The 15,171-nt window shown below is 43.2% G+C and overlaps 2 protein-coding genes across 2 annotated transcripts; both read left to right on the plus strand.

Moving 5' to 3' along the window:
- The first annotated feature begins 7,008 nt into the window (after nucleotides 1-7,008).
- LOC134569135 (heat shock protein 30C-like) lies at nucleotides 7,009-7,820 on the plus strand. Its single transcript, XM_063428043.1, has one exon. The coding sequence runs from the start codon at nucleotides 7,161-7,163 to the stop codon at nucleotides 7,818-7,820; it is 660 nt and encodes a 219-aa protein (XP_063284113.1). The 5' UTR covers nucleotides 7,009-7,160.
- Nucleotides 7,821-10,236: 2,416 nt separating this feature from the next.
- Nucleotides 10,237-11,029, plus strand: LOC134569136 (heat shock protein 30C-like). Its single transcript, XM_063428044.1, has one exon. The coding sequence runs from the start codon at nucleotides 10,370-10,372 to the stop codon at nucleotides 11,027-11,029; it is 660 nt and encodes a 219-aa protein (XP_063284114.1). The 5' UTR covers nucleotides 10,237-10,369.
- The last annotated feature ends 4,142 nt before the right edge of the window (nucleotides 11,030-15,171 follow it).

A 15,171-nucleotide genomic window follows, 5' to 3' on the forward strand; every position in this document is an offset into this window, starting at 1 on the left:
ATTTGAAGATGGCAACCACCAAAATACTCTGACCTGTGCCAGGCTGCAGCAGCAAGTGATGTCATAGACAGGGCCTTTTGTACACCTGCTAATGTTTTCATAAATGTATGGTTTAATGTAACTGTGAAGCACTTTGGGCAACAACGTTGCAATTAAATGTGCTATATAAATAAATAACAGTTACTCTGCCCACTCCAGTTGTAGACTACTGGTGGAGGCAAGAACACTTAACACAATTTCCCCAGAAATTGTAGCTTTTCTAGTTCAATTATATGTTGTTACTATGGTGTCTATGAGAAGTTGAAATTGTGCTGAGGAAAAAAAACTATTTAGTTTTCATTATATTTAATATGACTTTGGATTGTTTTTTTAAATAAAAAATAGCAAATTGAAAAAAGTTATATAATTAATAATGAAAAAATATAACAATTTAAAAGTCAGAGGGGTCGGGGGGCGGGGCTTGACAGCCAAGATGGCCGGTCAAGCTTTCTGAGAGCTCCAGCACCAGCGGGCACAAATATGCTATTTCAGACCACGACAATAACCCCAACAGCTCAAGGTGCTTGGAAAACAACACAGAATCGAAAGGGGAACAAGGGGATACCTTACTCGATACACCAAAAGCCTGCTGAGACCGGCCATGCGGCCTACTCTGGAGTGGAGCCTGGAAACTGGGGGTGGCGGCAGATCCCCCGGTACAGGACCCACTCACACACGAAAGCCCACCACAGCCCTGCTGCCCCCCCCCACCCCTTGGACCGGCAGGGGTCATCCCGGTCCTCGCTGGAGACGATCACCTCCACTAATCAGCCTGTAACCAATCAAACCCAAAGTGCCCCTGAAACTGCTGCCGTAGTAGCAGCCACGCCACTCAGGGAGAGCACGAAGAGCCCAAGAGACTGCAACACAGAACAAGCCGCACAGAACAAGAAGCGATATTTGAGGCGTTCTGGACCGAACTGGAGCGGCGCATGCAGCAGCATGCCAAGCATAAACACGGCGCACGCTCATCAAATCACCCACGAGGAGAGCATAAAATGGCCGCCGCGAGACGACCTCAGCGCCCGAGGGGCTTACTTAATCGCCCAAGATCTAACAAACAAAAAGTGACTACCACTCATCACCGCAACCACGGGCAGAGAGCCGCAGGGGGGAGCTCCCCGAAGCACAGCGTGCACCCACGGGGGGAGAAACCTCAAGGCTCTGCAAACACTACACCGCACCGGCACACCGGTATTGGAGATACACGCAGCCTGACAAGCATGAACCGTGTTCCCACTCAAGCCTGGAGCAGACGGAGTAGCAAGTTGTGGATAACTGGGACTATCACCAGCCAAGGAGGATGGAAAACGAGACTGGGGATAGGGTGAACTTTTCAATTATTCAGCAAATCAGTTACTGCCTTATTCTATTATACGCATTTTTTTATAGCACACCCTACCTGGACGTTGGCAATAGGTTTTCTCTGCATTTAACTACCTAAGCAATGCTAATAGTACCTTGTGGTCAGAAAGATAGATCCCAGCACAAAAATAAATATCTATTCTGTATAAACCTTCTGCCCTTATCCTCCAAGACATGCTGCCACCCCTCTCATAAATAACACTGTCTTACCCCACTTCACAGGCTTAATGCAAAAATGGACTTCACGTGTTATCTAGTTTCATACTGAGTTTAGGCTTATATATTAGACCTCAGCAGTATTAACTCTTAAAATGCCATTTCAGAGGGCACCAACTGTTAATCAATCTTTAATTTCAACGCACTGTTAATCCTTATCTAACAAAAAAAAAATGTGCACTGTAATTTTCATGTTATATTTTCTTGTTAAATGGATCACTGCAGCTATCGTGGCGTAGTGAACCAGACTGTTAATCCATACACAAACAAAAATAAAGAATTATAAAAAATAAAAAAAAAGTCAGAGGGGTCCCTGACAGCATACCCGATGCGGAGCTCCCACACATGGTGAGGAGATTACGGTCGGCCCTGCTAACACCCAAACTGTCCAGAGCGATAGAGACAGAAGGCATATTCAGAGTGCCCAAATCTGCCAAGGCACCAACCTCAGCCACGAGGGATCTGATTATACAATTTGTCAGAGGTAAAGACAAGGCAGCTTTCCTAAATGTGCTGCGGAGCAACTCACCTTACATCTTCAAAGACATGTCACTGATATTTTATGCAGATCTCAGCGGTAGCACTCTGGCATGGCACCAGGAAATGACATGTCACTGACTTTTTCTTTCTTTCTTTTTTTTAAAGGTTTTTATTGTTTTTTCAAGAATAAACATCATCACAGTACGAGGGTACAGAAGTAAAAAAAAAAGGGGGGAAAGGGGGATGTTTGCGTTTACATTTGCTTCAAGGGAGACAACTGACATCGCATTAGATAGCTACATTCTGGATAGAGACATTTTTGAAATTGATACACATTAATAGAAGATAAAGTTTTGCAAGAGTTATACAATTGTTATTGTACCACCTATAACTTATACTAGAACTAAATCTAAGGCTGAGACTCAAACTGATCCTGAGATTAGGCGATTCCTTTTACCCAAATTAGTCGTGGGTTCTGGGGCAGTATCCCTGAGCAGTGCCATGGTTGCTGTGTAGTTAGTGTTGTGTTGTTCTCTCCCACCCTCATGCAATTATGTGGGTATATCTTAGATAAGCCATATGCCAGAGGTGGCCCCCCATGATGGTAGTTGTGGACTAGTGTGTGTGTGCGTAGCGGGCGGACAAGTTTGGGCTTTCTAAGTGGTTTATGTAGTCGTTCTTGATGCGTAGTCTGGCCCCTCAGGTGGTTGTGTTAGGAGTATGTGTCGTAGTGCTACACAGATGCCTGGAAAACAGACCTGAACATACAAATTACAATACCCCAATGGCGGACCGCCCTCTCACAAATCCACGCGGCATCCACATGCACCACAATCCGAGAAAGTGGATATAAGAGAATATCCAGGTGGCACTACTCTCCTGCCAAAATCCACCACATTTTCCCAAACACACCAGATGTCTACTGGAAGTGCTCCTAACCGAAGGTGTCCCTCACACACATCTGGTGGCACTGCCTGCTCATGCAACGATACTGGACAAACATTGTGAAAATGATCAATACTGTGACAGGTACACAACTACCTCATATCCCTCACACTCTGTTGTTCCTGATCATACCCACCTCAATCCCTAAGACACAAAAAACCCTCCTGTCACTGACATTTTATGCGGATCTCAGCGGTAGCACTCTGGCATGGCACCGGGAAATGTGACTGCTCACCACCCTTCTGCGACAGAACAACCTCACCTATAGATGGCGCCCATCTCGTACCCTCTCGATCCTCCACGGTACCTCAACCCACATCATCAGAGACCTCCGGGAAGCTGCAACGACCCTGCAACGATTGGGAATCCCCCATCACTCCCTCAACATTGATGCACCAGGCACAGCACACCAGCCAACCCAGGGATGAAACCCGGGACCTTCATCGGAATTTGTGCCCAGACAGGTCGCCCTGGGCACACATGACAGAGCCAAGACCTGACTTTACAAGGGAGTGCCTCTCACGGGCCCAACTCAGGACTTAAGTATTTTGGATGCACACACCACGTAAAGCAAAAAGCCCACATCCCCACTCACACATAGAGTTAAATAAGCTCATTACCCTCCCTCAGACAGGATAACAGTTTCCAACATTGTTTCCTCCCATCCCCCCATCCCTGGCCTAGGGGTTATATGGGCTACAAAAGAGTAACCCACCCACCTATGTCCGCCAGTCCAGAGCACATATACACCCACCGGCTCCAATCCACTCAATGGAGACACTAAATGCTACAATATCATCATATAAATGTGAACTTTTGCATTATGCTACATTGGGTTTTGGTTTTATCGTTAAAGGACCACTCTAGGCACCCAGACCACTTCAGCTTAATGAAGTGGTCTGGGTGCCAGGTCCTTCTAGGGTTAACCCATTTTTTCATAAACATAGCAGTTTCAGAGAAACTGCTATGTTTGTGAATGGGTTAAGCCTTCCCCTATTTCCTCTAGTGGCTGTCTCACTGACAGCCGCTAGAGGCGCTTGCGTGATTCTCACTGTGATTTTCACAGTGAGAGCACGCAAGCGTCCATAGGAAAGCATTATGAATGCTTTCCTATGTGACCGGCTGAATGCGCGCGCAGCTCGTGCCGCGCGTGCGCATTCAGCCGACGGGGAGGAGAAGAGGAGGATCGGAGGAGGAGAGCTCTCCGCCCACCGCTGGAAAAAGGTAAGTTTTAAACACTTTCCCCTTTCCAGAGCCGGGCGGGAGTGGGTCCCTGAGGGTGGGGGCACCCTCAGGGCACTCTAGTGCCAGGAAAACGAGTATGTTTTCCTGGCACTAGAGTGGTCCTTTAATACTGTTTTATATGGTTTTTACTGAAGGCACACTTTGATCTCACACATTACACCTCTCTGGGGCAGCCAAGGGGCCAAACACTAGAGATGTGCAACACTTGAGATGTGCAATTTCGGGTAATTCGGTCATTCGGTTACTTCCAAATATCCGAATAGATGAATTGCCGAAGTCCCGAAGTTCCAAAATTACCGACTTTCCGAAGTTCCGAATTTCCGAGGTTCCGAAGCACAGTATTGCCTAAGTACTAATATACTTACCCAGTGGAAGAAGAAGAATGTTACACTGTATACAAGTTTAAATAAAAAGTATACAAACATAGCCAGGATTCAGCTGTAAGATTCAGCTGCAGCACTTACAACAATCAAGTAACATACATTCATATAAAATGTAAGTTACTTAGCCTGTCAATGGAATGACAGGAATGAATAAGTAGATAACTCCCTAATTCCCACGGTATTATGAAGCTATCTACTAAAAGGCTGAACTATCTGAATTGGTCTTTCAGCCAAATTTACTAATACTAAGTAAAGATTACTTCATATTAGTAAACTATGGCCCTACTCGCTATACCGCGAGTAGGGGCATGTCTATTAAACAGTGAGCAGCCTACGTCCCCCCTCCCAAGCCCCCACCCGTGCTGCGCGAGTGGGGGCTTCTAACCTGAAGGGGGGACCCATTGCCCGGCCCCCACCCCTGAACGGCGGGTGGGGGCCCTAAAGTAAAATAAGGGGGGACCTATTATCCCACCCCACGAGCGGTGGTTGAGGGCCCAAAATTAGAATAAGGGGGGGACCTATTGTCCTCCCCCGGGGCCCACCCCTGAGCGGCAGGTGGGGGCCCTAAAGTAAAATAAGGGGGGACCTATTATCCCACCCCACGAGCGGTGGTTGAGGGCCCAAAATTAGAATAAGGGGGGGACCTATTGTCCTCCCCCCGGGGCCCACCCCTGAGCGGCAGGTGGGGGCCCTAAAGTAAAATAATGGGGGGGGGCATATTGTCCTCCCGCCCAGCCCCCACCCCTGAGCTGCCTGTGGGGGCCCTAAATCAGAATAATGGGGGGTGGACCAAATGTGCTTCCCCCTGGCCCCCTCCCCTGAGCGGTGGGTGGGGGCCCTAAATACCAATTAGGGAGGGGACCTAATGTCCTCCCCCGTGGCCCGCAAAACAGCGGGTGGGGGCCCTAAATAAAAATGTAACACCCCCCAGGTGACTAGGGGTCCCCAAACCCCTAATCAACCCCCTCTCCCCCCAAAAAAATAACCCCTTACCTACCCCCCTCATCCTAAAAATAATGAGGGGGGGGGCATTAACTAAATACCTGTTAAAAAAAGATAAAATAAAACTTACCATTTGATGTTTTCTTTCTTCTAAAATCTTATTTTTTCAGCCAAAAAAGGCCAAATCAAAATCCATAATAACCAACGCACTTAAAAAAAAAATAATAATCCTTCTTCACCCAAAGCCTTGCCCTGCCCTGCAATTAGGCTCAGAGCACTCTGATTGGTGGATTTAAGCCATCCAATCAGAGTGCTCTGACAGGTAAATGAAGAGACTGACAGGTAAGTCTCTACATTTACCTGTCACAGCACTCTGATTGGTTGGCTTGGAATTTTCCCACGCTGTGTAATTTGACTCTTTAAACTCTGATTGGTTACTTAATCCACCAATCAGAGTGCTCTGTATCATTTTACACATTACTCCACGTACACAAAAAATTGTGTTTTTATTTTAAGTCCAGCTAAACGCGACACGTATGACATTCTTAAACCTTGCGTAGGCCACTATCCACTTCAGAGAAACACTACGTTCTACCATGAACACCTCCAAGCTATGCTAAACCTTTGTATATTGATGTTCATGTACCATAAAATAATGTGCAGATAACCGTGCCACTATTTAGCATGTCTATAACGTGAACGCTGTTGTGGTGTCTGATGTTGAAATGTACCCACCTGCATGACAAAAATAAAGAATTAAAAAAATTAAAATAAAAAAATATAACAATTTATTTTAATAAACCGAGCCTTGTCTGCTTGGTTTATAAAAATTACACAAAGTTACGTTAATTTGTCTTAACATTTTGGTATTCACAATGAGTTCAAATTGACTTGAGAGACAACTATTTAGATTTTTCTTTTCAGTTGTCTAAAGAGTTTTACAAATTATATGGAATGACAAAAATAGTTACAGCTGATCTGTAGGTTGTGTTAGATTAGAAAATGCTATGGCAGTGAAAAGGTTAAACGAAACACCTATATCTATCTCAGAATGGAGAAATGTGAACATCACTTACCATATAACCAGGTGTTATAATATAGGTGCATATATAAACTCATCAGCAGCATTATCTAACCCTCTCTCCATGTCTGCGTGCTGTAATATTGTATATTTCTGGTTTGAAGTACAATATTGACATAACACACAGCATTCGGAATTCTCTGTCAGTCTCCAGAACAGACACACTCTTTGACCCCGCCCAATAGCGATGTCACCGTCCTAGTTAATGCTAGAAGCTGCTAGCACTGCCTCTGTTTACACCTCTTACAGAAGCCACGCTGTACACAGCCCCTCCCCCTTCATACCATATATGGAGCGCATCAGGAAATCTCAAGAACTCTCCAGTACTTTAACTTGTCAATATTAAAGCGAGCTGCAGCTCTGACTGCATTCAGTACTGAGAAGCAAGACAGCACAAACTGACAGACAGACAGATTGTCTACAGCCCAACTCTGACAAGAAGCTCCAGAGAAAATCCTGAGAAGATGTTTCCTATCAGCCTCCTCCAGCCCTCTCACACTCCTCTGTGTGTCTGCAGAGAGCCTGCACTCACGCTCTGGCCAGCCACACGGCTCATCTTTGGGCAGCTGGAAGATGACATGCTGAGCATGAGGAACGAGATGGAGAGGAGAATGCAACGTGTGAACCAGACTTATCGGCTCCTCTCTCAGGACATGGATATGACAAGGAGACTAGCACAGAGCAGGCAGACTGGGGACAGAAAGAGTGAGCAGGACTCTCTCAAAACTGACAAAGAGGGGAAGGAGCACTTTGAGCTCAGCCTGAATGTGAGTCCCTTCTCTCCTGATGAACTGACTGTGAAAACTGCAGGAAAGAGACTGATTGTGACGGGAAAACATGACCAGAAAAGGGACACCGAGGATGGGAGCTACTTCCATGAATACAGAGAATGGAAGAGAGAAGTTGAGCTCCCAGAAAATGTGAATCCAGAGGAAGTGCTGTGTTCCCTGTCTGAAGACGGACAGCTCCTTATTCAGGCTCCTCGTCTGGCACTGCCAGCTGCTAAAGAGAGACCCATCGCCATCACCATGAACCGGACACCAGTAAATGGAGAGGGGATTCCTCCTGAGCCACAGAACAGCAGTGTGAGCGGAGAACCAGAGAATGGACTAGATGCTTCCTGACAACTTTAAAGGACTGTTTTTACATCAATTGTTGTTTTAAAACCATTCTATTATTCTATTTTGTTACTTTTTAATAAATAGTTTATTTCTTTAATATCTATATGTTATCTGAGAGTGTTTTGTTTAATGAACAATAACATTATACATGTTTTACAACAGAAATGTTTTCCATAAAAAATATACATTTCCCATTATAATAATAATAATATGTCACTAATAGTAAGAAATGTGAATGTGCTTAATCTCTTAGATATCAATGGACAGCAAACAAGAAATGGCAGCACTCTACAAGAACCATAAAATAATAAAGTGAATATTAAGGTGTAAAAGTGTAATTTGGGTAAATCACACGTTACTCCATAAATGACTTGGACCATTATTCCATGAACCCCAAACAAAGCAACTTTCAAACCTCAATAGATGGTTTGATTTCAGCTCATGGTATCTCTCAGCCCAGGTTAGAGGAACACACAGAGCCCCTGTTAACACCACCTCTCCTATACTAAACACTCTTTGGAAGGGACATCATTTATCATTTATGGACTGGTTTCATTGTATTCCACATTCATTGGGACCCGTCCTGTAAAAGGTCGATAAACAATCCAGTGTAACACCTCTCCACAACTAAATGACATTTGGAATGACAGTTTTATTATGGTGTCGGTAGTTATAACCTGATGTCTGTGTTTGATAAACAGAGTTACATAAAGTATAAATGACCATTTTTTAATAAATATTCCGCTTTTTATTAAACAATGTTGAGGTCAGCTGCAAGATAAAATCATGTAATGTATATTTACTTGAAAACATACCCATATCATCCACTTTTGTTACTAAAAGAATAAAAATCACAGAAATAAGCCCTGTGCTCAGACTCTCACTATTTGTAAATGGGTTCCATGGATACAGTGTTCTTCAACCCAAATACATACAGAACGCAACCAAACAAAAACTAACCTCACCATATTAATAGTTAATAAGTGTATAGGGGCTCATAAAAATACTCCTTTGTACTAAAGATTAAAGACTATAATTTTTAGTTATTTTGTTTGCTATTTTGAAAACATGAACCAGGTAAGAGCAACAATCTGCACATTCACAAACACAGGCGGAACTGCCAGGGTCGCAAGAGTCGGGATAGCGACCTCTCCCTTGATGTCGCCTGTCAGGGGGAATGGAAAAGAGTTTCCGTTTACAAAACTGCTACTTAAAATACCACTTATTTGGTAATCTATTAGATATCAGACAAATCTTTCTGGAGCTAGTGTGGTCTGCACCTGTGGCTGGTCCAGACTACTTTGAACACTCCCTCATGGTCCCTACGCTCAGTAAATGAATCAGAGCACTGTTGACAGATTAACATGGCAACGTTTAGGCTCATTCACTGAGTACCAGCTGAAGGTGCAGACCAGACCCTTCCTTCACTGGACCGCCAGGGACACTATTGGATGCTGACGTGGACCACCAATGAATAACTCATTATAACGCCCTTCCTGCAAATAGATAAGCAGGAGGGGGGATACAAAAACATTTTATTGTCAGCTTTAGTGCTCATTAACATGTATATACCTCTTTTGCTTTTTTAACATTAAATATTAAAATCCTTAAAAAGTAAGTTAATTCAATTATATGTTGTCACTAACTAATTTTACTTAGATTTCGGTGTCTATGAGAAGTTGACATTGTGCTGATGAAAAGAAACTATTTAGTTTTTGTTATATTTAATATGACTTTGGATTGTTTTTTTAAATAAAAAATAACAAATTGAAAAAAAAATTATTATAGTTAATCATTAAAAAAAATAATACTTTAACTTAATCCCAGTATTGTCTGCTTGGTTTATAAAAATTACACAAAGTTACTTAATTTGTCTTAACATTCTGGTATTCAAGATGAGTTCAAATTGACTTGAGAGACAACTATTTAGATTTTTCTTTTCAGTTGTCTAAAGAGTTTTACAAATTATATGGAATGACAAAAATAGTTACAACTGATCTGTAGGGTGTGTTAGATTAGAAAATCCTATGGCAGTGAAAAGGTTAAACAAAACACCAATGTCTATCTCAGAATGGAGAAATGTGAATGTCACTAACCATAACCTTATGGGTGCATGTATAAACTCATCAGCAGCATTATCTAACCCTCTCTCCATGTCTGCGTGCTGTGATATTGTACATTTCTGGTTTGAATTATAATATTGACATTACACACAGCATTCGGAATTCTCTGTCAGTCTCCAGAACAGACACACACTTTAACCCTGCCCACTAGTGATGTCACCTTCCTAGTTAATGCTAGAAGCTGCTAGCACTGCCTCTGTTTACACCTCTTACAGAATCCACGCTGTACACAGCCCCTCCCCTTTATACCATATATGGAGACCACCAGGAAATCTCAAGAACTCTCCAGTACTTTAACTTGTCAATATAAAAGCCAGCTGCAGCTCTGACTGCATTCAGTACTGAGAAGCAAGACAGCACAAACTGACAGACAGACAGATTGTCTACAGCCCAACTCTGACAAGAAGCTCCAGAGAAAATCCTGAGAAGATGTTTCCTATCAGCCTCCTCCAGCCCTCTCACACACCTCTGTGTGTCTACAGAGAGCCTGCACTCACGCTCTGGCCAGCCACACGGCTCATCTTTGGGCAGCTGGAAGATGACATGCTGAGCATGAGGAACGAGATGGAGAGGAGAATGCAACGTGTGAACCAGGCTTATCGGCTCCTCTCTCAGGACATGGACATGACAAGGAGACTAGCACAGAGCAGGCAGACTGGGGACAGAAACAGTGAGCAGGACTCTCCCAAAACTGACAAAGAGGGGAAGGAGCACTTTGAGCTCAGCCTGAATGTGAGTCCCTTCTCTCCCGATGAACTGACTGTGAAAACTGCAGGAAAGAGACTGATTGTGACTGGAAAACATGACCAGAAAAGGGACACCGAGGATGGGAGCTACTTCCAAGAATACAGAGAGTGGAAGAGAGAAGTTGAGCTCCCAGAAGATGTGAATCCTGAGGAAGTGCTGTGTTCCCTGTCTGAAGACGGACAGCTCCTTATTCAGGCTCCTCGTCTGGCACTGCCAGCTGCTAAAGAGAGACCCATCGCCATCACCATGAACCGGACACCAGTAAATGGAGAAGGGATTCCTCCTGAGCCCCAGAACAGCAGTGTGAGCGGAGATCCAGAGAATGGACTAAATGCTTCCTGACAACTTTAAAGGACTGTTTTACATCAATTGTTGTTTTAAAACCATTCTATTATTCTATTTTGTTACTTTTTAATAAATAGTTTTTTCTTTCATATCTATATGTTATCTGAGAGTGTTTTGTTTAATGAACAATAACATTATACATGTTTTACAATAGAAATGTTTTCCATAAAAAATATACATTTCCCACTATATTAATAATATGTCACTAATAGTAAGAAATGTGAATATGCTTAATCTCTTAGATATCAATGGACAGCAAACAAGAAATGGCAGCACTCTACAAGAACCATAAAATAATAAAGTGAATATTAAAGGTGTAAAAGTGTAAAATGACTTGGACCGTTATTCCATGAACCCCAAACAAAACAACTTTCAAACCTCAATAGATGGTTTGATTTCAGCTCATGGTATCTCTCAGCCCAGGTTAGAGGAACACTCAGAACCCCTGCTAACACCACCTCTCCTATACTAAACACTCTTTGGAAGGGACATCATTTATCATTTATGGACTGGTTTCATTGTATTCCACATTCATTGGGACCCGTCCTGTAAAAGGTCGATAAACAATCCAGTGTAACACCTCTCCACAACTAAATGACATTTGGAATGACCGTTTTATTATGGTGTCAGTAGTTATAACCTGATGTCTGTGTTTGATAAACAGAGTTACATAAAGTATAAATGATCATTTTTTAATAAATATTCCGCTTTTTATGAAACAATGTTGAGGTCAGCTGCAAGACAAAATCATGTAATGTATATTTACTTGAAAACATACCCATCTCATCCACTTTTGTTACTAAAAGATTAAAAATCACAGAAATAAGCCCTGTGCTCAGACTCTCACTACTTGTAAATGGGTTCCATGGATACAGTGTTCTTCAACCCAAATACATACAGAACGCAACCAAACAAAAACTAACCTCACCATATTAATAGTTAATAAGTGCATAGGGGCTCATAAAAATACTCCTTTCTGACACATTCGAGATTTTGCCTTTTAGCAGAAAGCAGCAAGGTGAATTGTTAGTGTAAGACTCACCTAAGAGGTTTATCTCAACAAAGCAGGTGCCCTTACACATTAATAACCATTGCCGTAGGAATAAAAACTGTTATTTAAATTTACATTGGGATTTGGGATAGTGCGCAGGCAGGTCATGTTTTTATGTTTTAGGGGGCCGGGGGAAGTTGTACTAAAAGATTAAAGACTATAATTTAAAAAAAATTTAGTTTGCTATTTTGAAATCTGCACATTCAAAAACACAGGCGGAACTGCCAGGCTCTCAAGAGTCGGGATAGCGACCACTCCCTGGATGTCGCCTGTCAGGGGGAATGGGAGAGGGTTTCCGTTCACAAAACTGCTACTTAATATACCACTTATTTAGCAATCTATTAGATATCAGACAAATCTTTCTAGAGCTAGTGTGGTCTGCATCTATGGCTGGTGCAGACTACTTTGAACAGTCCCTCACGGTCCCTACACTCAGTAAATGAATCAGAGCACTGTTGACAGGTTACCATGGCAACGTTCAGGCTCATTCACTGAGTGCCAGTTGGAAATGTGCATATTGTGGTCTGCGCCAGCTGAAGGTGCAGACCAGACGCTTCCTTCCCTGGACCACCAGGGATACTATTAGATACTGACATGGACCACCAAGGAATAACTCATTATAACTCCCTTCCTGCAAATAGATAAGCAGGAGGGGGGATACAAAAACATTTTATTGTCAGCTTTAGTGCTCATTCACATGTATCTACCTCTTTTGCTTTTTTAACATTAAATATTAAAATCCTTAAAAAGTAAGTTAATTCAATTATATGTTGTCACTAACTAATTTTACTTAGATTTTGGTGTCTATGAGAAGTTGACATTGTGCTGATGAAAAAAACTATTTTGTTTTTGTTATATTTAAGATGACTTTGGATTTTTTTTTAATTAAAAAATAGCAAATTGAAAAAAATAATTATGTAATTAATCATTAAAAAAAATAATACTTTCCTGGCTAATCATGGCAGCATCACTTATGGGTAGCTCCTCCCTTAGCAGTCTCAGGACAGGAATTAATTAGATTAATTAATTAATTAGACCTATGGTATAAAGAGTCCCTCCTCCCCTTACACCACAGTCTTTTTTCCTGTCCTTAGCAAGTTCTACAGGACTTTTTACTTTTTATTTTATGGCCACCTTCCTGCGTTTGTCGTGGGTTCGTTCCAAATGAAGTTCAGCCTCTCTTCATTTGAAGGACCCTGTAAACAGCCTGCATGAGCAGGACTAACTGGGTCAGGTTCAGAGTAAGTACTGAACTGCTGCGTGGGATGTATGTCTAGTGTTCTGAGGGAGACACTGTTCTAAGCTTCCTGGGGTTGGTTATCCTTAAAAATTCTCCCTTGTTATTGGAAGTGCCCCTAGTAATTGTGGTCGAAATCCCCCCCTTACCTTGTTGGCAGTGCTTTGGGGATCCATACTGCAGTCATCCTGGTGGATGGTTCTATTGTGCTCTATTGGGAGTTGTTGTTCCTGCCTGCATGCCCTGTGTTGCCCCTGGGGGCTTACTGGGAGTTGCTGTCCTTGTGGGGGCTGTATTCTGGTCTTCCTCGGCCAGCGTTGCTGTTTTCCGCGGTGTGCGTTCCAGCCGCGGAATTGCCGAACCCAGAAGTGCCTCGCGCCGGCCGCGAGGCTTGGAACGCATGGCGTGCGTTCCAGCGCTCTGCGCATGCGCGAACCGGGCGCGGAGGTATTTAAACTGGGGAATGCTGACACTTGCCTGTCAGCTGTTCGGAACTTCTGATTTGCGGTCTGAATTCTCACCAGTTCTCCTTCTGTGCTGTCTCCTGGCTACCTGGAGTGTGTTTTCTGCCGTTATGAGGTAGGATTGCCTATTTTCCATGGTTTTTGCTGGGGGCTTGGGGTTTGCTTTCCAGTTTGCCTTTTTTAAATTATTGAGATTGTGTTCTGAATTTTCCTTTGTTCCTTTTCATAGTATGGATCAGGGCCGGACTGGGAAAAAAATTAGGCCCGGGCATTTTTCAATCAGAGCGGCCCCCTAAGAAGGGGGCGGGGCCAGAGAGGGTGTGTTTTGTCATCACTAATGACAATCACGCCCCCTCTCAAAGTGAGCATGTTGGTTCAATACACAGAGCCCCGCTGAAGAGCTCTGGCATTAGAAAAAGGCCCTGTATTTGTTCTGCGCAGGGCAAGCAAATTTAATAACATGCTTGCGCTGTGTTTGCTTTTAAATTGTCTCTGGTGTCTCCACAGGTGAGATACCAGAGGACAAAAGGGCCAGGAAAGTGTATGGTGCATGTGGGATTGCATGTGTGTAGAGTGTGGTGTGGTATTGTGTAAATAGGTCAATTTAATTTGTGTTTGTGGTGTAATATGTGTGTGTATAGGGGGCATAGTGTTATAGGGGATGTAGAGAGTGTGTGCATACGGGTTGTAGTGTGTGTGTAGGAGACGTAGTGTGTGTAGGGGTTGTAGAGAGGGTGTGTTTAGAGAATGTTGTATGTGTTTGCTGACAAGGAATGTAGTGTGTGTGTAGGTGGTGCAGTGTGTGTGTAGGAGATCTAGTGTGTAAATGACCAAGAGTGTGTATAGGAGATTCTGTTTGTGTGTGTGTGTGTGTGTGTGTATATAGAGGATTAAGAGTGCATATAGGGTAAGGGATCTAGCGTGTATCTGGAGCGTAATGTGTGTAGTGGTGCACTGTGAGGGGTGCTGTAGTGTGTGTGTGTGTGTGTGTATATATATATATATATATATATATATATATATATTTGGACGTATTGTATGTGTGAGGGGCGCAGTGTGTGTGTATGTAAGAGGGGTGCTGTGTGTGAGGGTGTTTTTATCTGCCATCACATTCTAGGTTTCTAATTTTCTTTGTCTTTTAACTCACTGAGGGTTATTTTATATAATATATATATATATATATATGTGTGTGTGTGTGAGCGAGGGTGATGTCTGTCTGAGGGTGCTGTGTGTGAGTGAGGGTGCTGTGTGTGAGTGAGGGTGCTGTGTGTGAGTGAGGGTGCGCTCTGTGTGTCTGGGTGCGCTCTGTGTGTCTGGGTGCGGTGTGTGTGTCTGGGTGCGGTGTGTGTGTTTGGGTGCGGTGTGTGTGTTTGGGTGCTGTGTGTGT

This window comes from Pelobates fuscus, chromosome 7, assembly GCF_036172605.1.
Source record: "Pelobates fuscus isolate aPelFus1 chromosome 7, aPelFus1.pri, whole genome shotgun sequence".
In the NCBI taxonomy this organism is placed as follows: Eukaryota; Metazoa; Chordata; class Amphibia; order Anura; family Pelobatidae; genus Pelobates; species Pelobates fuscus.